General features: G+C 43.6%; 1 protein-coding gene across 2 annotated transcripts in view; it reads left to right on the top strand.

Annotated features, from left to right (window-relative positions):
* The window catches only part of LOC121570014 (WW domain-containing adapter protein with coiled-coil), a 54539-nt gene that overhangs the window by 11758 nt on the left and 16677 nt on the right, over window positions 1-26104 (top strand). For both annotated transcript variants that reach the window (XM_041881460.2, XM_041881461.2), the window contains exons 5-7: window positions 4370-4485; window positions 7837-7958; window positions 13412-13672. In XM_041881460.2, coding sequence (XP_041737394.1) covers window positions 4370-4485; window positions 7837-7958; window positions 13412-13672 — 499 coding nt within the window. The remainder of the gene's footprint in view (window positions 1-4369; window positions 4486-7836; window positions 7959-13411; window positions 13673-26104) is intronic.

The following is a 26104-nucleotide window of genomic DNA, read 5'->3' on the forward strand; positions in this document are numbered from 1 at the left end:
TCCCTCCGTCTCATCTCCCAACCAGCCCTGGTATCGGAGCCAAACCTTCAGGCCCAGATAGACCCACACACATCTTTTACATCTCACATTGCAAGATCTTGCATCAGACCTAATCCCCGCACTCTCAAATCTTAATCGCATAAAATGCATCAGTTTCTTCTCCTATCCTTACCTAAATGTCCCCTCTCATGCTCTTTCCTTACCCGTATATCGTCCTCTTCTCCCTTCTTACCTAAATGTCCCTCCTTTGCCAAATGTCCCTTTTCTCTCTCCCATCTTACCTAAAATGTCCTTCTCCCCCCTCACCTCCTTCATGTCCACTGTTCTCTCCCCCCTTCTTACCTAAATGTCCTCCTCCCTCTCTACCCTACAGTGCCTTCATAAAGTATTCAAACCTCTTGACTTTTTCCATGTTTTGTTACAGCCTGAATTTAAAATTGATTCCATTGAGATTTTGTCACAATACCCCATAATGTCAGTGTTGTTTTCATGAGCTGAAATAAAAGATCCCATACATTTTCCATATGCACAAAAAGCTTATTTTGCTCAAATTATGGGCACAGATTTGTTTACATCCCTGTTAGTGAGCATTTCTTATTTGCTAAGATAATCCATCCACCTGACAGGTGTGGCATATCAAGAAGCTTATTAAACAGCATGATCATTGCACAGGTGCACCTTGTGCTGAGGACAATAAAAGGCCACTCTAAAATGTGCAGTTTTGTGTCACAACACGATGCAACAGATGTCTCACATTTTGAGGGAGCGCGCAATTGCAAACATGCTGACTGCAGGAATGTCCACCAGAGCTGTTGCCAGAGAATTCAGTGTTAATTTCTCTACCATAAGCCGCCTCAATGTCGTTTTAGAGCAGGGCTGCCCAACCCTCTTCCTGGAGATCTACTGTCCTGTGGGTTTTCAGTCTAACCCTAATTTAACACACCTGATTCTACTTATTAGCTGCTCAACAAGACCTTAACTAGCTGAATCAGATATGCTAAATTAGGGTTGGACTGAAAACCTACAGGACAGTAGATCTCTAGGAAGAGGGTTGGGCAGCCCTGTTTTAGAGAATTTGGCACTACGTCCAACCAGCCTCACAACCGCAGACCACGTGTATGGCGTTGTGTGGGTGAGCAGTTTGCTGATTTCAACTGTGTGAACAGAGTGCCCTGTGGTGGGGTTATGGTATGGGCAGGCATAAGCTTGGGAAAATGAACACAATTGCGTTTTATCGATGGCAGTTTAAATGCACAGAGATACCGTGACGAGATCCTGAGGCCCATTTTCGTTTAAGGTATCTGTGGCCAACCGATGCATATCTGTATTCCCAGTCATGTGAAATCGATAGATTAGGGCCTAATGAATTTATTTCAATTGACTGATTTCCTTATATGAACTGTAACTCAGTAAAATCTTTGACATTGTTGCATGTTGCATTTTATATTTTTGTTGAGTACAAGTTCAGGAGTAAATATTTGCTTAAGTCACAAGTTTAACATGATTTTTGAATGACTACCTAATCTCTGTACCCCAGACATACAATTATCTGTAAGGTCCTTCAGTCAAGCAATGAATTTCAACCACAAAGACCAGGGAGGTTTTCCAAGTGTATCAATTCACCCATGCACTACGAAGATACAGGCGTCCTTCCTAACTCAGTCGCCGGAGTGGAACAAAACCGCTCAGGGATTTCACCATGAGGCCAATGGTGACTTTAAAACAGTTAGTTTAATGGCTGTGATAAGAGAACTGAGGATTGATCAACAACATTGTAGTTACTCCACATTACTAACATACAGTGAGGGGGAAAAAAGTATTTGATCCCCTGCTGATTTTTGTACGTTTGCCCACTGACAAAGACATGATCAGTCTATAATTTTTATGGTAGGTTTATTTGAACAGTGAGAGACAGAATAACAACATAAAAATTCAGAAAAATGCATGTCAAAAATGTTATGAATTGATTTGCATTTTAATGAGGGAAATAAGTATTTGACCCCTCTGCAAAACATGACTTAGTACTTGGTGGCAAAACCCTTGTTGGCAATCACAGAGGTCAGACGTTTCTTGTAGTTGGCCACCAGGTTTGCCACATCTCAGGAGGGATTTTGTCTCACTCCTCTTTGCAGATCTTCTCCAAGTCATTAAGGTTTCGAGGCTGACGTTTGGCAACTTGAACCTTCAGCTCCCTCCACAGATTTTCTATGGGATTAAGGTCTGGAGACTGGCTAGGCCACTCCAGGACCTTAATGTGCTTCTTCTTGAGCCACTCCTTTGTTGCCGTGGGTTTTGGGTCATTGTCATACTGGAATACCCATCCACGACCCATTTTCAATGCCTTGGCTGAGGGAAGGAGGTTCTCACCCAAGATTTGACGGTACATGGCCCCGTCCATCGACCCTTTGATGCGGTGAAGTTGTCCTGTCCCCTTAGCAGAAAAACACCCCCAAAGCATAATGTTTCCACCTCCATGTTTGACGGAGGGGATGGTGTTCTTGGGGTCATAGGCAGCATTCCTCCTCCTCCAAACACGGCGAGTTGAGTTGATACCAAAGAGCTCGAATTTGGTCTCATCTGACAACAACACTTTCACCCAGTTCTCCTCTGAATCATTCAGATGTTCATTGGCAAACTTCAGACGGCCCTGTATATGTGCTTTCTTGAGCAGGGGGTCCTTGCGGGCGCTGCAGGATTTCAGTTCTTCACGGCGTAGTGTGTTACCAATTGTTTTCTTGGTGACTATGGTCCCAGCTGCCTTGAGATCATTGACAAGATCCTCCCGTGTAGTTCTGGGCTGATTCCTCACCGTTCTCATGATCATTGCAACTCCATGAGGTGAGATCTTGCATGGAGACCCAGGCCGAGGGAGATTGACAGTTATTTTGTGTTTCTTCCATTTGCGAATAAAAGCACCAACTGTTGTCACCTTCTCACCAAGCTGCTTGGCTATGGTCTTGTAGCCCATTCCAGCCTTGTGTAGGTCTACGATCTTGTCCCTGACATCCTTGGAGACCTCTTTGGTCTTGGCCATGGTGGAGAGTTTGGAATCTGATTGATTGCTTCTGTGGACAGGTGTCTTTTATACAGGTAACAAACTGAGATTAGGAGCACTCCCTTTAAGAGTGTGCTCCTAATCTCAGCTCGTTACTTGTATAAAAGACACCTGGGAGCCAGAAATCTTTGATTATGATTGAGAGGGGGTCAAATACTTATTTCCCTCATTTAAAATGCAAATCAATTTATAACATTTTTTACATGCGTTTTTCTGGATTTTTCTGTTCTGTCTCTCACTGTTCAAATAAACCTACCATTAAAATTATAGACTGATCATTTCTTTGTCAGTGGGCAAACGTACAAAATCAGCAGGGGATCAAATACTTTTTTCCCTCACTGTAAATGACAGAGTGGAAAAAAAGGAGGCCAGAATAAATAATATTCCAAAACATCCATGAGTACCACTCCATATTTTCAAGCATGGTGGTGCCTGCATATTATGGGTATGCTTGTCATCGGCAAGGACTAGGGAGTTTTTGGGGGGATAGAATGAAACAGAATAGAGCTAAGCACGGGCAAAATCCTAGAGGAAAATCTGGTTGTCTGCTTTCCAACAGACACTGGGAGACATTCACCTTTCAGCAGGACAATAACCTAAAACACAAGGCCAAATATACACTGCTTACCAAGACGACGTTGAATGCTCCTGAGTGGCATAGTTACAGTTTTGGCTTGAAAATATATGGCAAGACTTAAATGGCTGTCTAGCGATGATCAACAACCAACTTGACAGAGCTTGAATAATTTTTAAATGAATGTGCAAATATGGTATAATCCAGGTGTGCAAAGCTCTTAGACTTACCCAGAAAGACTCAATTGTAATTGCTGCCGACTGTGATTCTAACATTTATTGACTCAGGTGTGAATACTTATGTAAATGAGATATTACTGTATTTCAATAAATTTGCTAAAACTTCTAAAAACATGTTTTCTCTTTGTCATGGGGTATTGTGTGTAGATGGGTGAGAAAAGTAAATGCATTGAATCATTTTTGAATTCATGCTGTAACACAACAAAGTGGAATAAGTCAAGGGGTATGAATACTTTCTGATGACATTGTAAATGTCTGTCTGCTTGCTTGCTTATGGCGGCACAATGCGCCGAATGATGGCTTGCCATGGCTCTCTGTGATTCATGACACCTGGTAGGTCCGCCGTTGTGAGACTAGTGTCTCTGCAGACGTTGTCCATGATGTCCTCCTGTGGTATTCCTGTCTCGGGAGGTCCTCCTTTAGCGTAAAATATTCCCATCTCCCTCCCTCACCTTTTCCTTTCTCCCTTCTTATATAAATGTTATCTTCTCTACTCCACAGCCTTATGAAGATAAAGATGACTGGTCAGAGCACATCAGTTCCTCTGGGAAGAAGTACTACTACAACTGCAGGACCGAGGTCTCACAGTGGGAGAAACCCAAAGAGTGGCTGGAGAGGTACGCATTACGCCATTTTCATTAACATAATACAGATTTCACACTGCTGAGCCTAGTTGAGCTTTACTGCGCTGGCTGGCCTGGTTCTCTATTAATTTCTAAAATGCTTGCCTCTTAAGTCCTTGAGCTGTGAAGCTGATGTCTGATGAATTCATAAACACTGCTTATCAAAAAACTGAGACGAAGATGGCTTTGCTTTGCTCTACCCTTGTCCTGATTTGTTATTGCATTAAATTTAACATAGCCAGCCATATTGTTTGTAAGTTACAATTCCCTTTGTAGGGCTTTATAAAATCCACATTGTGGAGAACGCGGACGAAATCATGGAATCCAGACATTTAAAACTGGAATTCAACAATATTCAAATATTTATTGAACTTAGTAGGAAATCAACTACATTTATTGAACTTATTAGAAAATGCATTAATTCATTAAGTTAACCATAAGACATGAACAAAATACATCAGTTTTTCGTATTTTCCTGGAACTTTCTGAAACGGCGTGTGTGTGGTGCCCGCGTATGATTAAGGTATCCCCCCGCGCCTCTCTGATTCAGAGGGGTTGGGTTAAATGGTCCTCCGACTGACTAGGTATTCCCCTTTCCCTTTCTAGATTTTGTGTAGCTGTTAGCATTGATGCTAATCATTATAAGTGTTCTGGTACAGAAGAAAGGGTTTTCCAAAAAACCTTCTCAATTAAATGTTAACTACAAAGTAGCCGCGAACCAGGAAACGGGAAGCCTGGGGAAGTTCCATGGCAGAAATCCGCTAAAGAGAGTTTGGAACTTGGTGTAAATCAGTGACGCCTCACAACACAAGGCTCAAAGGTGCTCACCAGATTAGTGCTGTAGGAGCAACCGTGTGAAAATGTATAAAATAAAATGAACCTGTAAAGTTCATCTCCTGTAGCCTAATTGTCTCCTTATTTTCATACTGTACCTACATGACAAGGGTTGGATTTGCACGAAACCATTTTTTATGTCCGCACTTAAAAGGCATGTACAAAATCTGGTATATGGTTTACCTCGTAAACATTGTCTACTGGTATCATTTTAAATTGAGAACATATAGCTCAACATGTAAACAATGTGTGAGTTTAGCTATTCTCTGCTTCAAATGAGATGCCCATAAGGCCAGTAATGCCATCATACTGTAGGCCTATGGCTGCATTGGCAATGCATGCCATATGATAAGCTGCAAATGGATTCACTTAGCTGATATACTGAGAGAGGGTGACAATCAAATAAAACAGATTGGAGATATACAACTACACAAAAAGGAAATGTTCATTTGAGAATACGACACATTAGACAGAACACCATCCCCTCTTGATTGTGATTTAATCAACATTGACACTAGTTCATTTTGAATAATAGTTTAACAATTTAAAACAAGTTTAAACACTTCAAAGAATCAACACTTCATCACTTCAAAATGTACAAATAAGCTAACTCGTATGTAAAGAATCTTAGTCTAAATAACAATAGATAATTGAGTAGTAACAAGTAGGCTATTATTACCAAAGCATCATTTCAGGTAAACAAAAAAAACTTAAGACCAGCGGTGGCCAACCTTGCTCCACTGATCCCTGATCTACAGGGTGAGCAGACTTCAATTCCAGCCCATCAATAGCGCACTTGATTATCAACTCATAAGATTTAATAAGTTGAATCAGGTGTGTTATTGCTTGGCTGAAACAGAACCCTGCACATCCAGCAGACCTCCAGCATGGTTGGCCTGCTCCAATTGTTATCGATTTATACATTGTGTGATGTTTAGTTGTATTTTTGTATACAACATTAGCTAACGTAGGTAGGCCTACACATGTAACCCATGGCATATAGGATATACCCTTAGTCTGTTGGGACATTCATTGGGACCTCTCTCTTCATCTGCAAACAGGCTTTGACAGCTTTCCATATCTGAGAACAGAGCTGCAATTTCACCCTCTTCCATGGCTGTTATCTATGCATTTGGTGACTGTTTTAAGAAGTTAGCTAGCTGATGGCATTTAATTCACTTAGCTAAACAGTGTGTAAAGTTAGCTAGCTAGCAGCTCAGTTGAGTTAGCCTACAAAGCTAGCTAGCTAATAATACATTGTTTAATGAAAAAACAACAACCTGTATTTACTTACTTGAGTAGGTTCTCCCATTGCCTCTGCTTTTGGGGTCCTTACAAAAACAAAATAATTGGCAATCTTCACAATATTTTCGGTGGTAGCACAGCCAGCAGCCACGTGGATGAATGGAGACGAGGAAAGTGTTTGTCACCAGAGCGGTAAAGAACCTGTTGTGACGTTTGACTTTACCAGCGTAATCCACGTTCAATTTCAATAAATATAAATCGCAGACTGTCGGCACACTTGAAAACTAGCACTTGAAACTACCCGGACGGAAAACAGTGACACACATAACACACAGCTCCCCTTCTACGGGCGTGTGGGTGGAGGGTTCTTGAAATGTAACATCTTTTCAAAATCCCAGTGGACCATTCAAACTGTTTTTGCAATACAAAATTCTCTAGACCTCTAAAGGAGGCGTGACAACGATGTGATTTGAGGTATGGCAACGTCAGACTAACTACGAAGTAGCCTACCTGACAGAATGATATCATGATTATTTGCATCAATCCAGTGGCCATTTGTTTGGCAAACTTTGCAATCACATGAGTGCTACAGAAACATTGCTAACCAAACAACAGTCTCTGACTGGTACACACTTGAATTAAAGGGTAACTACACCCAAAAACCAGAAGTTTCTTAGATTTTTCCCCCAGTGGTCTTCTGATGTGGTTTAAACATTGTTGTGGCGTTAGTGCAGGGGTAGGCAACTAGATTCAGCTGCGGGTTGGGGGGCCAGAACATAATTATAATTTGTACACTGCAAATTGACCACAACTAAGCCCAAAAATAGATTGTATTTAAAAATAACAATTCCATACCTTGATCATTACAATGAAACACAATCACATATTTTTTTATTAGAGTACTTGGTGAACAGATGTCCTAAATTAAACAAACATTTTTGGTTGAATTCCTGGGGAATTGTCTGGTTTTGATCAAAAACGAATTGCCTGTTTTTTTTATTTTTGCTTTTTGTGAGTGAAAAACTGGGAAAAACAGAAACCTGAAAACTAAAAGGAGAAAATGAATTTGGGAAAAAACTGAATCGGGCAAAAAAAGTTAACATTTTATAGGGCCCTACCTTTGCGCAAATCTTCCTCATCTTTGAGTGACAATGTGTTTTACTTAACTTGGGGCCCTAGTCAAAAGTAGTGCAATATATAGGGAATAGGGTGCCATTTGAGATGCAGACTTGAGCTCTAACTTGACTGTTTCTGTTTGTTTCCCAGAGAGCTGAGGCAGAAGGAATCCTCCACTAAGCTGGCGCCAGTCAACAGTTTCCCAAAAGACCGGGACTATAGACGGGAGGCCATGCAGCAGGCTACGTCAGCCACTGGCTTTACAGCTGCTAGTAAGTCTTTTATTTAATTGTTTTTTAGGTCTCCCATTGAGGTACAAAAGTAGGCTTGGGCGGTGTCATGCCTTCATACCGATCTTGTGCCATACCGGGATATTCGTTAATACCGGCACTGAGCACAAGGGGCGCTATCTTCTAACCCCACAGCCTCTGTAATCCGAAGGTTAGCAATGCTAACAAGTATATGTAAAATCCCATAGAGAATTCTAACTAAATGCTAACGAGCACATTGCAAATATTTTATACAGTCTCTGACCTAAACTATTTCAGGACAGACATCCCAGTTCATACAAGTAACTCTAAAATGCTAATCAGTTTGCTGCATGCACAAAACAAATATTAGACAGAAAGGCTCTTGATCCAGAATGGGATTCTCTGCTGTTAACAAGCTACGCTTGATTTTGGTAGAAGCTAACCACTTAGCTAGATAGCTAACTATCTACTAAATTAGCAAACCAAATGTACAACTGCAGAGCATTTAGAACATTTTAGACAGTTAACTTAATAGTTATAAGATATCTAGCTGGCAAACATTTTAGTTATGAATTCCATACTGTAACTACAGTATGGAACAGTGAGTGACTCACAAGGCTTCGGTCTCTCGTCATTATGTGCTTGTAAACAAACCACGTGACTGGGGACTACCGGTAAGCTTCATAATGAAAAACGATGCAATCTTTTTATTTTCTTTAACGCAATCTTCTTTATCTCCGAACGTATTGCACATGTTGACTGCAGGTATTTGCTTAAAAAGTTGCTACAAATATTCAAATGTATAAAAAATAATTCAAAGAAATCGTTTCGTAGGTATTGAAAAACCATCCCTTGGCTATTTCCAAATACCCTGGTATACCTACCAAGCCTAGTCAAAATACATTTTACAAGGGTGACCTGGCCAAATTGATAGAAGCATGTGATTTTACTTTTTTGTGCAATAATGGCTGCTGAATGTTCTTATCAGTCATTGATGATCCTTGTTGCGCTGATGCATGCTAAGTTTACCAAAAGACTGAAGATGGCCACGCTGTCTATACGTATGATTCAATCTATGCTGTTTCTGTGAGTCAATGTGATGTTTTGAGGAGGCTGTGCTGAGATCTCACGTCTGATGGAATCTGTGGCTTGCTTGTGTCTTCAAAACCACTCTTATACTTCTCTGGTATTTGTGACTTGGTGTTTTCAGATCATTTTAATCTAATCTAAGACTGTCATTTCTCAGTGTAAGTGTAGTCACTTACTGGAGATACTGCAAGAGTTGTGGTGGTGGTGGTTCATGTTGGTCAAGGTGTGGCTGTGCTGTACAGCCAGACAGGGAAGACAGCCTAGCGGGGGCTTCTAACAAGACTTCAAAAGCCTGTTGATTTGAGATGGTTTGAATCATTAGAATATTTATCCAAGATAGAACTACTGTGTCTACAGTGGGGTCTGAAATTATTGACACCCTTGATAAAGATTAGCAATAATACTGTATAAAATAAATAATTCAAATACTGAGCTATATTGTATGCTCAAGAAAATGGGGAAATTATATTATTTACAATTGCTCAGAGAAAGACATTTTATTTAACAAGTAATATTTAAAAGCATTTAAAGGTAGGGGTCAAAATTGACACCCCTAAAGATTCTTATAAATAAAGTAGTCAAGTTTAGTATTTGGTCTGATATTCCTAGCATTCAATGACTACATCAAGATTGTAAAGTAACAAACTTGTTTCAGATTATTTGGTGCCCAATAGAAATTAATGGTAAATAATGTATTGTCATTTTGGAGTCACTTTTATTGTAAATAAGAATAGGTTGAAACACTTCTATATTAATGTGGATGCTACCATGATTAATAATCCTGAATGAATTGTGAATAATGATGAAGGAGAAAGTTTGAGGGTCGTAAGACAGGGATCATTTTCTTGAGGGGATGGTTGGGGGGCCAGAACATAATTACAAATAATTTGTAGACTGCAAGAAGCCCAAACAGATATGTTTGACTAAAGCATAATCATTTCCAATCTTACTTACATTTGTATACGATCATGTATGTCTCTATTATGCGTGGGAATACTTGAACAGATTTCTTAAACTAAAATCACCTGGAGCTCATTTCCTGTGTTTTTACAGTCTTATGTCCAACATAAAAAAAAAAACCTCAGAAAACTTGGGGGTCCAAATAAAACCACCTGTGGGCCAAATTCGGCCCGCGGGCCTCCAGTTGGGGAACCGTGGTCTAAGATCATGCCTCCAAGACATGCTAACCCTCCCCTGTAATTGGTAATGGTGAGAGGTTACCATGGTTTTTGACCCTCTAACTTTCTCAGTCATCGTTATTCACAATTCATGACTAAAGAATTCATAAAGTATTTAAGAAACGCAGGAAACTTCTTGGCAGCGGAAAAAACTAATTTGAAAAAATTTAATAACCGCCATAAAATAACACTTTTGGAAAGACCCCTTGACTTTTTCCACATTTTGTTACGTTACAGCCTTATTCTAAATTTGATTAAATTGTTTTTTTCCCCTCAAATCTACACAGAATACCCCATAATAAGAAAGTTTAAAAAACTGTTTTTTAGAAATGTTTGCTAATTTATTTAAAAGAAAAACCTGAAATATAACATTTACATACGTTTTCAGACCCTTTGGCAGCGATTACAGCCTTGAGTCTTCTTGGGTATGACGCTACAAGCTTGGCACACCTGTATTTGGGGAGTTTCTCCCATTATTCTCTGCGGGTCCTCTCAAGCTCTGTCAGGTTGGATGGGGAGCGTTGCTGCACAACTATTTTCAGGTTTCTCCAGAGATGTTCGATCGGGTTCAAGTCCGGGCTCTGTCTGGGCCATTCAAGGACATTCAGAGACTTTTCAAATCAAATACATTTTTATTTGTCACATGCGCCTAATACAACAGGTGTAGTAGACCTTACCATGAAATGCTTACTTACAAGCCCTTAACCAACAATACAGTTCAAGAAATAGTTTTAAAAAGATTAGCTAAATAAACAAGTAAAAAAAATTAAATAAAATAAAAGTCACACAATAAGGTTACATAACAATAACAACAAGGCTATATACAGGGGGTACCGAGTCAATGTGCGGGGGTACAGGTTAGTCGAGGTAATTTGTACATAGGGGTGGCGTCGCATCTGGAGGAAACCTGTTAACGTCGACCCGCTCCACTACAGCCCCGTCGATGTTAACAGGTTTCCTCCAGATACGACGCTTGGCATTCAGGCCAAAGAGTTCAATCTTGGTTTTATCAGACTAGGGAATCTTGTTTCTCATGGTCTGAGAGTCCTGTAGGTGCCTTTTGGCAAACTCAAGCGGGGCTGTCATGTGCCTTTTACTGAGGGGTGACATCTGTCTGGCCACTCTACCATAAAGGCCTGATTTCTGGAGTGCTGCAGAGATGGTTGTCCTTCTGGAAGGTTCTCCCTGTCTCCACAGAGGAACTCTAGCGCTCTGTCAGAGTGACCATCAGGTTCTACGTCACCTCCCTGACCAAGGCCCTTCTCCCCCGATTGCTCAGTTTGGCCAGGCGGCCAGCTCTAGGAAGAGTCTTGGTGGTTCCTTCTTCCATTTTTAAGAATGATGGAGGCCGCTGTGTTCTTGGGGACCTTCAAGGCTGCAGACATTTTTAGGTACCCTTCCCCAGATCTGTACCTCGACACAATCCTTTCTCAGAGCTCTACGGACAATTCCTTCGACCTCATAGCTTGGTTTTTTGCTCTGACATGCACTGGCAACTGTGGGACCATATATAGACAGGTGTGTGCCTTTCCAAATCATGTCCAATCAATTGAATTGACCACAGGTGGACTGCAATCAAGTTGTGGAAACATCTCAAGGATGATCAATGGAAACAGGATGCAGCTGAGCTCAATTTCGAGTCTCATAGCAAATGTTCTGAATACTTATGTAAATAACGTCGACCCGCTCCACTACAGCCCCGTCGATGTTAACAGGTTTCCTCCAGATACGACGCTTGGCATTCAGGCCAAAGAGTTCAATCTTGGTTTTATCAGACTAGGGAATCTTGTTTCTCATGGTCTGAGAGTCCTGTAGGTGCCTTTTGGCAAACTCCAAGCGGGGCTGTCATGTGCCTTTTACTGAGGGGTGACATCTGTCTGGCCACTCTACCATAAAGGCCTGATTTCTGGAGTGCTGCAGAGATGGTTGTCCTTCTGGAAGGTTCTCCTGTCTCCACAGAGGAACTCTAGCGCTCTGTCAGAGTGACCATCAGGTTCTACGTCACCTCCCTGACCAAGGCCCTTCTCCCCCGATTGCTCAGTTTGGCCAGGCGGCCAGCTCTAGGAAGAGTCTTGGTGGTTCCTTCTTCCATTTTTAAGAATGATGGAGGCCGCTGTGTTCTTGGGGACCTTCAAGGCTGCAGACATTTTTAGGTACCCTTCCCCAGATCTGTACCTCGACACAATCCTTTCTCAGAGCTCTACGGACAATTCCTTCGACCTCATAGCTTGGTTTTTTGCTCTGACATGCACTGGCAACTGTGGGACCATATATAGACAGGTGTGTGCCTTTCCAAATCATGTCCAATCAATTGAATTGACCACAGGTGGACTGCAATCAAGTTGTGGAAACATCTCAAGGATGATCAATGGAAACAGGATGCAGCTGAGCTCAATTTCGAGTCTCATAGCAAATGTTCTGAATACTTATGTAAATAAGGTATATCTGTTTTTTAATACATTTGCAAACGTCTAAAAACCTGTTTTCGCTTTGTCATTATGGGGTATTGTGTGTAGATTCCTGAGGAAAATGATTTATTTAATCAATTTTAGAGTAAGGCTGTAACGTAACAAAATGTGGAAAAAGTCAAGGTCTGAATACTTTCCGAAGGCACTATGTCACAACAGGTGTAAAAATATGGGTCATGACAGTGTTATGACAAGTTCTGTCAGCTGTTATGACATATTATGACATGGTTATGACCGTTATGACACTGGGTGTTAAGTAAAGTGTTACCCAATTTTATTAGTATAAAATAATATTTCCCAATTTTTTACAGTCATTATTGCTAATCTTTATCAAGTGTCAATAATTTCAGACCCTACTGTTATATGAATGTCACTCACATGACAAACCCACTTGCTGAGTTATCATTTGAAAATGAGATTCCACTTTTAAGAGGCAGTTTCCACTAGAGCGGACCCCATGTTTGTTAATTTGGCTAAGCTTTCGTATCGGCCTCTTAAGTTACATTTCCATGTTTCATACGCTGCACCTGCAAGAAATCGTGAAGAATCAGATGTGGGAGTGCTTTTCACATTTGAGATCTGACAAGGCTGCCTCACTCCTTCCCCTTCTTCCTCCCTCCATGTTTCATACGCTGCACCTGCAAGAAATCGTGAAGAATCAGATGTGGGAGTGCTTTTCACATTTGAGATCTGACAAGGCTGCCTCACTCCTTCCCCTTCCTCCTCCCTCCCTCCACAGAATCGGCCCAGGCAGAGAAGCAGCCAGCATCAGCGTCCTCTCAGTTCCATTCATCCTCCTCAGGCTCGAGCCTTAACCCCACATCGGTTACCCCCGGTTCCTCCTCGGCCTCCACCACGGTGCCCGTGTCCCCGGTCCTGCAGTCCCCCGTCCACACCCCCCTGCTCCAGGACCCCTCACTTCTCAGACAGCTCCTCCCAGCACTTCAGACTGCCCTACAGCTCAACAACGCCAGTGTCGACATGGCCAAGATCAACGAGGGTAAGAGAGAGTCACGCGCGCACACACTGTGTCCTCTGAAGAGCCTTATATGTGAGGGGTATGGTGGTGAATGCTTTCACAGCCATCAAATGATGGGTTTATCTCTTAGACCCAGTATACTCTTACCCTTCTATCCATAACACTGTAATAACTCAGACACACAAACACTATAGATGGTATGCTGAATGCTTCTGAAGAAGCAAGTGAAGCTGGAAGTGTTTGTTTTGTTCATGATGGTGACTGAGACCAGTAGTCTTCCAACGCTGTTTCTTTTACTGCCCTCTCTGAGTTTACTACACAGGTACTAAGCAGGTATGTAGACTTGACTAGCAGGTTGCCTGTGCATGCATACACACAGGTTGTCCAATTTAGGAGTGAGAGCGGCCTTTTCCTCTGAGCTTTGATGCTGTGTCAGGTCTTCCATATTGGTAGTGGTGACTGACTGTGTAGGAGTGTTGTCACTATACCGGAATTTTGACTTCGATACCAAGTTTAATATCTTGATACTCGATACCAAAACGATACCAAGGCATATTAGCCAAAGTCATAGAATGGCACTTGATCCAGACAGAGGTATCTTTTGAGTTCAATAGCAATACATTTGCATTTGTTAAATACTTTTTTCAGAGACAGCCATGTCTGCATTAAAGGAAAGTTTCACCCATTTTGAATGTTATATTGTTTTTGTGCATCTTAGCGATGTTCTATTTATTCCCTGGGTCATTTCATGTTTTCACGTGTATCTGAGTTATTGGTGTTCAAGCAGGCAGAAATCCGGCCGGTATGACTTAGCACTGTGATAAAGTCGCTCTCACTACACTGGAATGTAATAGGAATACGACTTTTAGATTTGTGTAAACATCTATCATACATGTTAGATTTCAATGCTGGCCACAACTCAGGATGTCTTCTATCGAGTAAGCCATTGATCATATTTTGCGATATTCCTACCTCGAGGAATGTGTAATTTAACTGAGGGTCTAGCACATTTTTCCTATTTGTCTGCCTCTTTAGTCCAGGGTGCATTGCATGATGCTGTTGCCAGAGATGTTATAGAAAGGAGATGGGAATCCAATGAATGAAGGGACGCATAATGCCTCGATCACACCTACAGCGTCATTGCGCAAAATGGTACGCAGAATCATCTGGATATGTGTGCAACAAAAGTTCAACATTCACCTACTACTACCATTTCTGTCAAGCCGTCTACGCATACAGTTTGACGCATACGTTCGATAAACCCCTACAACTCATCCAGAATGCCGCAGCCCGTCTGGTGTTCAACCTTCCCAAGTTCTCTCACGTCACCCCCCTCCTCCGCACACTCCACTGGCTTCCAGTTGAAGCTCGCATCCGCTACAAGACCATGGTGCTTGCCTATGGAGCAGTGAGGGGAACGGCACCTCTGTACCTTCGGGCTCTGATCAGTCCCTACACCCAAACGAGGGCATTGCGTTCATCCACCTCTGGCCTGCTGGCTCCCCTTCCTCTGCGGAAGCATAGTTCCCGCTCAGCCCAGTCAAAACTGTTCGCTGCTCTGGCACCCCAATGGTGGAACAAGCTCCCTCACGACGCCAGGACAGCAGAGTCACTCACCACCTTCCGGAGACATTTGAAACCCCACCTCTTTAAGGAATACCTGGGATAGGATAAAGTAATCCTTCTACCCCCCCAATTGTAAAGTGGTTATCCCACTGGCTATAGGGTGAACGCACCAATTGGTGAGTCGCTCTGGATAAGAGCGTCTGCTAAATGACTAAAATGTAAATGTAAATCCAACGTATGCACCACACAGAACACACTGCAACTGCTTCTGCTACTCAATGCTGCACTGCAAATGCTGCTTTCCATTGGAAATGAATGTAGTTCTGGTGTACCAAAATGCTATGACGCTGTCGGTGTGATCGAGGCGTAACGCCCGACCCAGCAGACTGTCGTCCAATCACGTTCACGTTGTCATGCTGTTACGCGGCTGCTAAGCTAATCGTCACGCAATCCCTAGTCAGTGTATATGTCGAGAAACGTGCCTATTTTCCTCAAAAGTACGATTGTCACAATTCCAAAGCTTTACGATATTACAAATGGCAAGTTAATTATCTCTTGTTGAAGAAATGTGTGCTAATGTTGGGTTTTTGAGCTAACGCCCAATAAACTCACATTCACTCATAATTGCCCAGAATGCACCATGTGGCCCATTGAGCATGGGCAACGTTTCCCATCTCCTCAACGGTATATCTTCTGTTGCGAATGTCAGACTCCACTCTGTGAGGCACATCGATCTGCAGGTTGAACATGGTGAGATTGTAGACTCCTAAATTGATAGCTGTAAAATGGCCTAAACAAACTGCACTAACTAGCTACTTTACATGCTGATATTGTCTTTGGTATTATTGTGTGTAGCTAAGTTTGCTAGCTAGCCAGCCAGCCCTTAAAGAGAGCATTGCATTGTGAATTTCGTAGTTCGACTTGAGCTGCAACAGATTTCCACAACAATTTTCTATGTTGCTACCAACCTTTTAATAACACCAAATTGAAACATTTGTTCACAAAAAATATTGTTCTCACATATTAGTGTTATTTAACGCTGTAAATTAAAGGAATTAGTGGTTTTAGGTGGATTTTTCCTTTAATTAATCAATTATACAATCATTTAGACTTTGTTTTTTTAAGTCTAACTACATAACAACATTTAAATAATGTATTTGAATGGTGAATCTATATTGATAAACTAGGTAAATCAAGATGTAGCCTAGGCCTATTCAGAATACAGGTGAATGCATATTGGAGTGTGTGCCTGCATTGAGTTGTTATTGAGCTTGTTTTGGCTGTTTTCATGGGGCTACAGATTACAATCTTTTTCCCTTACGTTTGGGACTTATTTTATTGTACTGATCAATAACATTTGCATAGAAGTAGCTTATTTTTATAAAAGTGCGAGCCGTCTCTTTAACCAGTATGACATCGTTCATGAGGCAAGAGGGGGGCAGACCGTCGGAGTCCTACACACACACACACTTGGTTTGCTGAAGCAATAGATAATCTTTGTGATGGCCACTCCAATACCTTGACTTTGTTGTCCTTAAGCCATTTTGCCACAACTTTGGAAGTATGCTTGGGGTCATTGTCCATTTGGAAGACCCATTTGCGACCAAGCTTTAACTTCCTGACTGATGTCTTGAGATGTTGCTTCAATATATCCACATAATTTTCCTTCCTCATGATGCATCTATTTTGTGAAGTGCACCAGTCCCTCCTGCAGCAAAGCACCCCCACAGCATGATGCTGCCACCCCCGTGCTTCACGGTAGGGATGGTGTTCTTCGGCTTGCAAGCGTTCCCCTTTTTACTCCAAACATAACGATGGTCATTATGGCCAAACAGTTCTATTTTGGTTTCATCAGACCAGAGGACATTTCTCAAAAGTACGATCTTTGTCCCCATGTGCAGTTGCAAACCGTAGTCTGGCTTTTTTATGGCGGTTTTGGAGCAGTGGCTTCTTCCTTGCTGAGCGGCCTTTCAGGTTATGTCGATAAGGACTTGTTTTACTGTGGATATAGATACTTTTGTATCTGTTTCCTCCAGCATCTTCACAAGGTCCTTTGCTGTTGTTCTGGGATTGATTTGCACTTTTCGCACAAAAGTACATTCATCTCTAGGAGACAGAACGAGTCTCCTTCCTGAGCGGTATGACGGCTGCGTGGTCCCATGGTGTTTATACTTGTGTACTATTGTTTGTACAGATGAACGTGGTACCTTCAGGCGTTTGGAAATTGCTCCCAAGGATGAACCAGACTTGTGGAGGTCTGTTTTCTGAGGTCTTGGTTGATTTTCCCATGATTTCAAGCAAAGAGGCACTGAGGTTGAAGGTAGGCCTTGAAATACAGCCACAGGTACACCTCCAATTACTCAAATGATGTCAATTAGCCTATCAAAAGCTTCTAAAGCCATGACATCATTTTCTGGAATTTTCCAAGCTGTTTAAAGGCACAGTCAACTTAGTGTATGTAAACTTCTGACCCACTGGAATTGTGATACAGTGAATTATAAGTGAAACAATTGTTGGAAAAATTACTTGTCATGCACAAAGTAGATTAAAAAAAATAAAAATATTTTAGCAGATTCTCTTATCCAGAGCGATTTACAGGAGACTTGCTCAAGGGCACATTGACAGATTTTTCACGCAGTTGGCTCAGGGATTCGAACCGGCAACCTTTTGGTTACTGGCCCAATGCTTTTAACCGCTAGGCAACCTGCCGCCTTGTGTTCTAATTCTACTATTAGTCAGGGTCTGGTTGGTTGGAGGCTGACTCTGTCTGGTGTGTCATGCCTGGTGCTTAAGTGCTCCAGTGCAAATTTGCTCAGCGGGGCCTCTGTCACACAGGCAGGGGCTCTGCAGCAGGCCAATCCTGCTTCAATATGCACCGATGACTGGCCATGCAGAAAAGAACATGGCTGGCATTGGCTGTCTGGGGCGAGTGTGTCATCCTGTCTGATGACTGCTTCATGATCCCTGAGCCTGGCCCAGAATGCAATATCTTCACTCGAAGCCAATATAACATACTCCAAGCCAACGTAATGCTTTTTTATTAATTGTTTACAAGCATGTGTGCCCCTTCAGGTTTCGAGTTGTCTTCTGTGCCGTGACCAGTTCAGATTTGTTAGAAACATCATTGCAGAACAATATAAGATGTTGAGGACCACTCTAACAAAAAAAAAAACACATAAAATCACGTAATGATGTAGTGTTGCACAGTATACCGCAATTTTGGTACTTTTCTATACTAGAACATAAACGGTTCGGTACTTGATTTCTTAAAACTTTCGGTACTGCTGTCAAATGTTTCACGTCGTATACTAATTGAAAGAAGATTATCTGTCTGTCAGCGCAGCCGATGTCCCCTTATAGGGCGAGTACACCGTGCCTTCTTCACTTACTCATTGCTAGCTCTAGCCTGTCCTGAGGAACCACTGCACTCACTGGGAGTCTGGGCTGCATCGTGTTATCTCCCCACTCATGCTGCACAGAAGTTAGCACACTTGAATAATGCAACACAGGATGTAGAAATGTTGCAACTGTTAATTACTGTTCGCAAAATAATGGACATTACAGGCTAGAACACTTTACAATGCAAGAACATACCAGTAGATTCCAGCTTTGTAGGCTAATTTTCCTTGCTAGCTTACAGCTGAAGCTAACACCCATTCACTCCCCTAGTACTTTGTTTGTTTGTGATGATATGCAAAATATGCTGATTTTCAAGGCTGATCGTCACCAAAAACCAGTCAGTCATTGGCTAAAATGTTATTCATTCACTTTGTCTCCCTCGCCTCACATCTGTGCTGTCTCTCTCACTGTGTGAATGAGTCATTAGGTCTTATAGAGACAGCACACACTTTTATAAAGAGATTGCTTCTTCATGCATGGTAAGTACAATAAATAAGTCCTAAATGGAAGGCAAACAGATTGTTTTTCATCTGTAGCCCCATGAAATCAGCCAAAACAAGCTCAATAACTCAATGTTATGCCCATACTCCTATTGATGGAGTCACCTGTATTGTGAATAGGCCTTGGCTATATCTTGATTTACCCAGTTTATCAATAGAGATTTACCATTTAAACAAATTATTACTGTTATGTAGTTAGATTGGTAAAAACAAAGTCAAATTGATTGTATAATTGATGCATTAATGCATACATAGCTGTCTCTGAAAAATAGACAAAACAATTCAAATGTAATGATATTGAACTCAAAAGATCTGTCTAGATCAAGTGCCATTCTGTAACTTTGGCTAATACGCCTTTTTATGCAATGGTATCGAGTATCGCGATGCTAAACCTGGTATCGGTATCGAAGTCAAAATGATGGTATTGTGACAACACTATAATGATGAGGTACAAAGGGGGGGGCTTGTATCTGTCTGTGGTCTGTTGCATCAGTAAGCCTCTGAGTCATTGAAGATGGTCTGTGCGATCTTGCCTACTCGTCTGATATGACAACGACCATAGGAGTTAGCACGACCGCACAAACAGATCTGGGACCAGGCTACTGTTTAGTAAAGCCTGTTTGGTTTAGCATGTGTGTTTAAGACTTCCCCCTCATCCTTAGGAGTGATGTACTACTTTTGACCAGGACCCATAGGGCTCTGGTCAAAGTAGTGCACTGTATATGGATACGGTGCCGTTTGGAACACACAGAGACGGTCTCAAGAAGTGGGTCAGACAGTGTTTTCCAGCTGATGCTCTCTTCCCAGGGCTGGTTTCCCTTAATCACTTAGTCACTGGTGCTCCACTTGGGGGTCTTCCAGGAATTAATAAAATCTAAAATGGCTTTTCCATTAGCAAGCCCCTATAAATTGACCTGGAATCCAAACTGAATACTGATGTGTTATAGGGTTGGGGGCTGTCCCCGACAAAAAATTAAATAATCTTGGTCCACTGAGAGTCGTCTGTTCCTACATTTACATTTACATTTACGTCATTTAGCAGACGCTCTTATCCAGAGCGACTTACAAATTGGTGCATTCACCTTATAGCCAGTGGGATAACCACTTTACAATATGTTTTTTTCTTTCTTTCTTTGGGGTGGGGTAAGGGAGGGTAGAAGGATTACTTTATCCTATCCCAGGTGTTCCTTAAAGAGGTGGGGTTTCAAATGTCTCCGGAAGGTGGTGAGTGACTCCGCTGTCCTGGCGTCGTGAGGGTGCTTGTTCCACCATTGGGGTGCCAGAGCAGCGAACAGTTTTGACTGGGCTGAGCGGGAACTGTGCTTCAGCAGAGGTAGGGGAGCCAGCAGGCCAGAGGTGGATGAACGCAATGCCCTCGTTTGGGTGTAGGGACTGATCAGAGCCTGAAGGTACGGAGGTGCCGTTCCCCTCACAGCTCCGTAGGCAAGCACCATGGTCTTGTAGCAGATGCGAGCTTCAACTGGAAGCCAGTGTAGTGTGCGGAGGAGCGGGGTGACGTGAGAGAACTTGAGAAGGTTGAACACCAGACGGGCTGCGGCATTCTGGATGAGTTGTAGGGGGTTTAATGGCACAGGCAGGGAGCCCAGCCAACAGCGAGTTGCAGTAATCCAGACGGGAGATGACAAGTGCCTGGATTAGGACCTGTGCCGCTTCCTGTGTAAGGCAGGGTCGTACTCTCCGAATGTTGTAGAGCATGAACGTACAGGATTGGGTCACCGCCTTGATGTTAGCGGAGAACGACAGGGTGTTGTCCAGGGTCATGCCAAGGCTCTTCGCACTCTGGGAGGAGGACACAACGGAGTTGTCAAACGTGATGGCGAGATCATGGAACGGGCAGTCCTTCCCCGGGAGGAAGAGCAGCTCCGTCTTGCCAAGGTTCAGCTTGAGGTGGTGATCCATCATCCATACTGATGTCTGCCAGACATGCAGAGATGCGATTTGCCACCTGGTTATCAGAAGGGGGAAAGGAGAAGATTAGTTGTGTGTTGTCTGCGTAGCAATGATAGGAGAGGCCATGTGAGGATATGACAGAGCCAAGTGACTTGGTGTATAGTGAGAATAGGAGAGGGCCTAGAACTGAGCCCTGGGGGACACCAGTGGTGAGAGCACGTGGTGCGGAGACAGCTTCTCGCCACGCCACTTGGTAGGAGCGACCGGTCAGGTAGGACGCAATCCAAGAGTGAGCCGTGCCGGAGATGCCCAGCTCGGAGATGGTGGAGAGGAGGATCTGGTGGTTCACAGTATCAAAGGCAGCAGACAGGTCTAGAAGGACAAGAGCAGAAGAGAGAGAGTTAGCTTTAGCAGTGCGGAGAGCCTCCGTGACACAGAGAAGAGCAGTCTCAGTTGAATGACCAGTCTTGAAACCTGACTGGTTTGGATCAAGAAGGTCATTCTGAGAGAGATGGCAAGAGAGTTGGCTAAAGACGGCACGCTCAAGAGTTTTGGAGAGAAAAGAAAGAAGGGATACTGGTCTGTAGTTGTTGACATCAGAGGGATCGAGTGTTGGTTTTTTGAGAAGGGGTGCAACTCTCGCTCTCTTGAAGACGGAAGGGACATAGCCAGCGGTCAAGGATGAGTTGATCAGCGAGGTGAGGTAAGGGAGAAGGTCACCGGAGATGGTCTGGAGAAGAGAGGAGGGGATAGGGTCAAGCGGGCAGGTTGTTGGGCGGCCGGCCGTCACAAGTCACAAGATTTCATCTGGAGAGAGAGGGGAAAAAGAAGTCAAAGCATAGGGTAGGGCAGTGTGAGCAGGACCAGCAGTGTCATTTGACTTAACAAACGAGGATCGGATGTCGTCAACCTTCTTTTCAAAATGGTTGTGAAGTCATCCAAGAGAGGGAGGAGGAGGAGGGGGGGTCGGAGGATTCAGCAGGGAGGAGAAGGTGGCAACGAGCTTCCATGGGTTAGAGGCAGATGCTTGGAATTTAGAGCGGTAGAAAGTGGCCTTAGCAGCAGAAACAGATGAAGAAAATGTAGAGAGGAGGGAGTGAAAAGATGCCAGGTCCGCAGGGAGTCTAGTTTTCCTCCATTTCCGCTCGGCTGCCCGGAGCCCTGTTCTGTGAGCTCGCAATGAGTCATCAAGCCACGGAGCTGGAGGGGAGGACCGAGCCGGCCGGGAGGATAGGGGACATAGAGAGTCAAAGGATGCAGAAAGGGAGGAGAGGAGCATTGAGGAGGCAGAGTCAGGAGATTGGAGGGAGAAGGATTGAGCAGAGGGAAGAGATTATAGGATAGGAGAGAGTAGCGGGAGAGAGAGAGCGAAGGTTGCGACGGCGCATTACCATCTGAGTAGGGGCAGAGTGAGTAGTGTTGGAGGAGAGCGAGAGAGAAAAGGATACAAAGTAGTGGTCGGAGACGTGGAGTTGCAGTGAGATTAGTAGAAGAACAGCATCTAGTAAAGATGAGGTCAAGCGTATTGCCTGCCTGAGTAGGGGGGGATGGTGAGAGGGTGAGGTCAAAAGAGGAGAGGAGTGGAAAGAAGGAGGCAGAGAGTAATGAGTCAAAGGTAGACGTAGGGAGGTTGAAGTCCCCCAGAACTGTGAGGGGTGAGCCATCCTCAGGAAAGGAACTTATCAAGGCGTCAAGCTCATTGATGATCTCTCCAAGGGAACCTGGAGGGCGATAGATGACAAGGATATTAAGCTTAAATGGGATAGTGACTGTGACAGCATGGAATTCAAATGAGGAGATAGACAGATGGGTCAGGGGAAAAATTTAGAATGTCCATTTGGGAGAGATGAGGATTCCTGTGCCACCACCCCGCTGACCAGATGCTCTCGGGGTATGCGAGAACACATGGTCAGACGAGGAGAGAGCAGTAGGAGTAGCAGTGTTTTCAGTGGTAATCCATGTTTCCGTCAGCGCCAAGAGGTCGAGGGACTGGAGGGTAGCGTAGGCTGAGATGAACTCTGCCTTGTTGGCAGCAGAACGGCAGTTCCAGAGGCTGCTTGAGACCTGGAACTCCACGTGGGTGGTGCGTGCAGGGACCACCAGGTTAGAGAGGCAGCAGCCACGCGGTGTGAGGCGTTTGTAGAGCCTGTGCGGAGAGGAGAGAACAGGGATAGGCAGAGGCATAGTTGACAGGCTGCAGAAAATGGCTACAATAATGCAAAGGAGATCGGAATGAAATGAACTAAACATCTGGGAAAGCAGAGAGCGGGGCCTCCCTCACCACAACACCCAAATATAACTCTCCCAACTTCCACCTCAGAAACTATAATCGTTGTAAACTACAGCGGTTCAATGTTTTCTAGGAATAGACTAACTTCGTTTATTCAGCTAGCTAACTAGGTACAGTATTCTTCCGTGAAAATCGTCAAGGGCACCTAGTCATAAGACGCCACAGCCAGCTAGCATGCCGGACTCCAACAACACCGTTTAGCACCAATACTCGGCCACAACAAACCACCAGTGTGTCAACACGCCAAGCAGATCGTTTGTGTCTGTGTCTAACGTTGTGTGTTAGTCCCGACAGCTTGAGCGAGTCCGTCGTCAACTTATTCAGCCAGTTAGTTAGCTAGAATAGTTAGCATACTAGCTAGCCATTGCTTTCAGACAAAGAAGAAACCCCTCCTTTCACGGCAAGAACGCACAGAGCGAGCAAAACTAACGTTAACTAGTCACCCATGTCCCGAATTCCTTGAACGACTCTAGCTACCAATATGTAAAAATAAAACACAAATGTAGGTTATGACTTACCCCTAGCAGCTACTGTTAGCTAGCCAAGTGCAAAGCTAGCCACTGAATAGACTCAGCCAGTTCGCCTCTGTTCGCCAGGTCGTTCCAGCTATTGTTTACTAGTTGCTAGCTAAATTTCAAGCACAGTAGCCACTTACTACCTAATGTTAACGGTTCAGACAATGAGGTTGCAACCAATCGATTTTAAAACTTGAATTTTCCATAGACACACCCTATGTTTGAATAAAATCCACTATATATGCAGTCTACTGAGCTTGTCTGATGCTTTAAGCACTGCGATAAAAGAATTAAGAGACAAATTACTAAAGAGGGAGCCAGAGATCAATATATCCAAACCAGCCAACTCTTTTCAGTCTCCTGAGGGGGAATAGGCTTTGTCGTGCCCTCTTCACGACTGTCTTGGTGTGTTTGGACCATGATAGTTCGTTGGTGATGTGGACACCAAGGAACTTGACACTATCAACCTGTTCCACTACAGCCCCGTCGATGAGAATGGGGACGTGCTCAGTCCTCTTTTTTTTTTTTTTTTTTTTTTTTTTTTTTTCTCTGTAGTCCACAATCATCTCCTTTGTCTTGATCACGTTGAGGGAGAGGTTGTTTTCCTGGCACCACACGGCCAGGTCTCGGACCTCCTCCCTATAGGCTGTCTCATCGTTGTCGGTGATCAGGCCTACCACTGTTGTGTCGTCAGCAAACTTAATGATGGTGTTGGAGTCGTGCCTGGCCATGCAGTCAACAGGGAGTACAGGAGGGGACTGAGCACGCACCCCTGAGGGGCCCTCGTGTTGAGGATCAGCGTGGCAGATGTGTTGTTACCTACCCTTACCACCTGGGGGTGGCCCGTCAGGAAGTCCAGGATCCAGTTGCAGAGGGAGGTGTTTAGTCCCAGGATCCTTAGCTTAGTGATGAGCTTTGAGGGCACTATGGTGTTGAACGCTGAGCTGTAGTCAATGAACAGCATTTTCACGTAGATGTTCCTCTTGACCATGTGGGGAAGGGCAGTGTGGAGTACAATAGAGATTGCATCATCTGTGGATCTGTTGGGGCGGTATGCAAATTTGAGTGGGTCTAGGGTTTCTGGGATAATGGTGTTGATGTGAGCCATGACCAGCCTTTCAAAGCACTTCATGGCTACAGGGTCGGTAGTCATTTAGGCAGGTTATTTTAGTGTCCTTGGGCACAGGGACTATGGTGTTCTGCTTGAAACATGTAGGTATTACAGACTCAGTCAGAGACATGTTGAAAATGTCAGTGAAGACACTTGCCAGTTGGTCAGCACATGCTCAGAGTACAGGTCCAGGTAATCCGTCTGGCCATGCAGTCTTGTGAATGTTGACCTGCTTAAAAGTCTTACTCACATCGGCTACACATAGTCATCCGGATCAGCTGGTGCTCTCATGCTTCAGTGTTGCTTGCATAGAAGTGATTTAGCTCGTCTGGTAGGCTTGTGTCACTGGGCAGCTCGCGGCTGTGCTTCCTTTTGTGGTCTGTAATAGTTTTCAAGCCCTGCCACATCCGACGAGTGACAGAGCCGGTGTAATATGATTCAATCTTAGTCCGGTATTGACTCTCTGCTTGTTTGATGGTTCGTCGGAGGGCATAGCGGGATTTCTTATAAGCGTCCGGGTTAGAGTCCCGCTCCTTGAAAGCGGCAGCTCTACCCTTTAGCTCAGTGCTGATGTTGCCTGTAATGCATTGCTTCTGGTTGGGGTATGTACGTACGGTCACTGTGGGGACGACGTCATCGATGCACTTATTGATGAAGACAGTGACTGATGTGGTGTACTCCTCAACGCTATCTGAAGAATCCCGGAACATATTCCAGTCTGTGCTAGCAAAACAGTCCTGTAGCTTAGCATCTGCATCATCTGACCACTTTTTTATTAACCGAGTCACTGGTGCTTCCTGCTTTAGTTTTTGCTTACAAGCAGTAATCAGGAGGATAGAGTTATGGTCAGATTTGCCAAATGGAGGGCGAGGGAGAGCTTTGTATGCGTCTCTGTGTGTGGAGTAAAGGTGGTCTAGATTTTTTTTCCCTCTGGCTGCACATTTTACATGCTGGTAGAAATTAGGTAGAACGGATTTAAGTTTCCCTGCATTAAAGTCCCCGGCCACTAGGAGCTCGGCCTCTGGATGAGCGTTTTCCTGTTTACTTATGGCCTTATACAGCTTATTGAGTGCAATCTTAATGCCAGCATCGGTTTGTGGTGGTAGATAGCCACGAAAAATATAGATGAAAAGTCTCTTGGTAAATAGTGTGGTCTACAGC

Source organism: Coregonus clupeaformis, chromosome 7, assembly GCF_020615455.1.
Source record: "Coregonus clupeaformis isolate EN_2021a chromosome 7, ASM2061545v1, whole genome shotgun sequence".
In the NCBI taxonomy this organism is placed as follows: domain Eukaryota; kingdom Metazoa; phylum Chordata; class Actinopteri; order Salmoniformes; family Salmonidae; genus Coregonus; species Coregonus clupeaformis.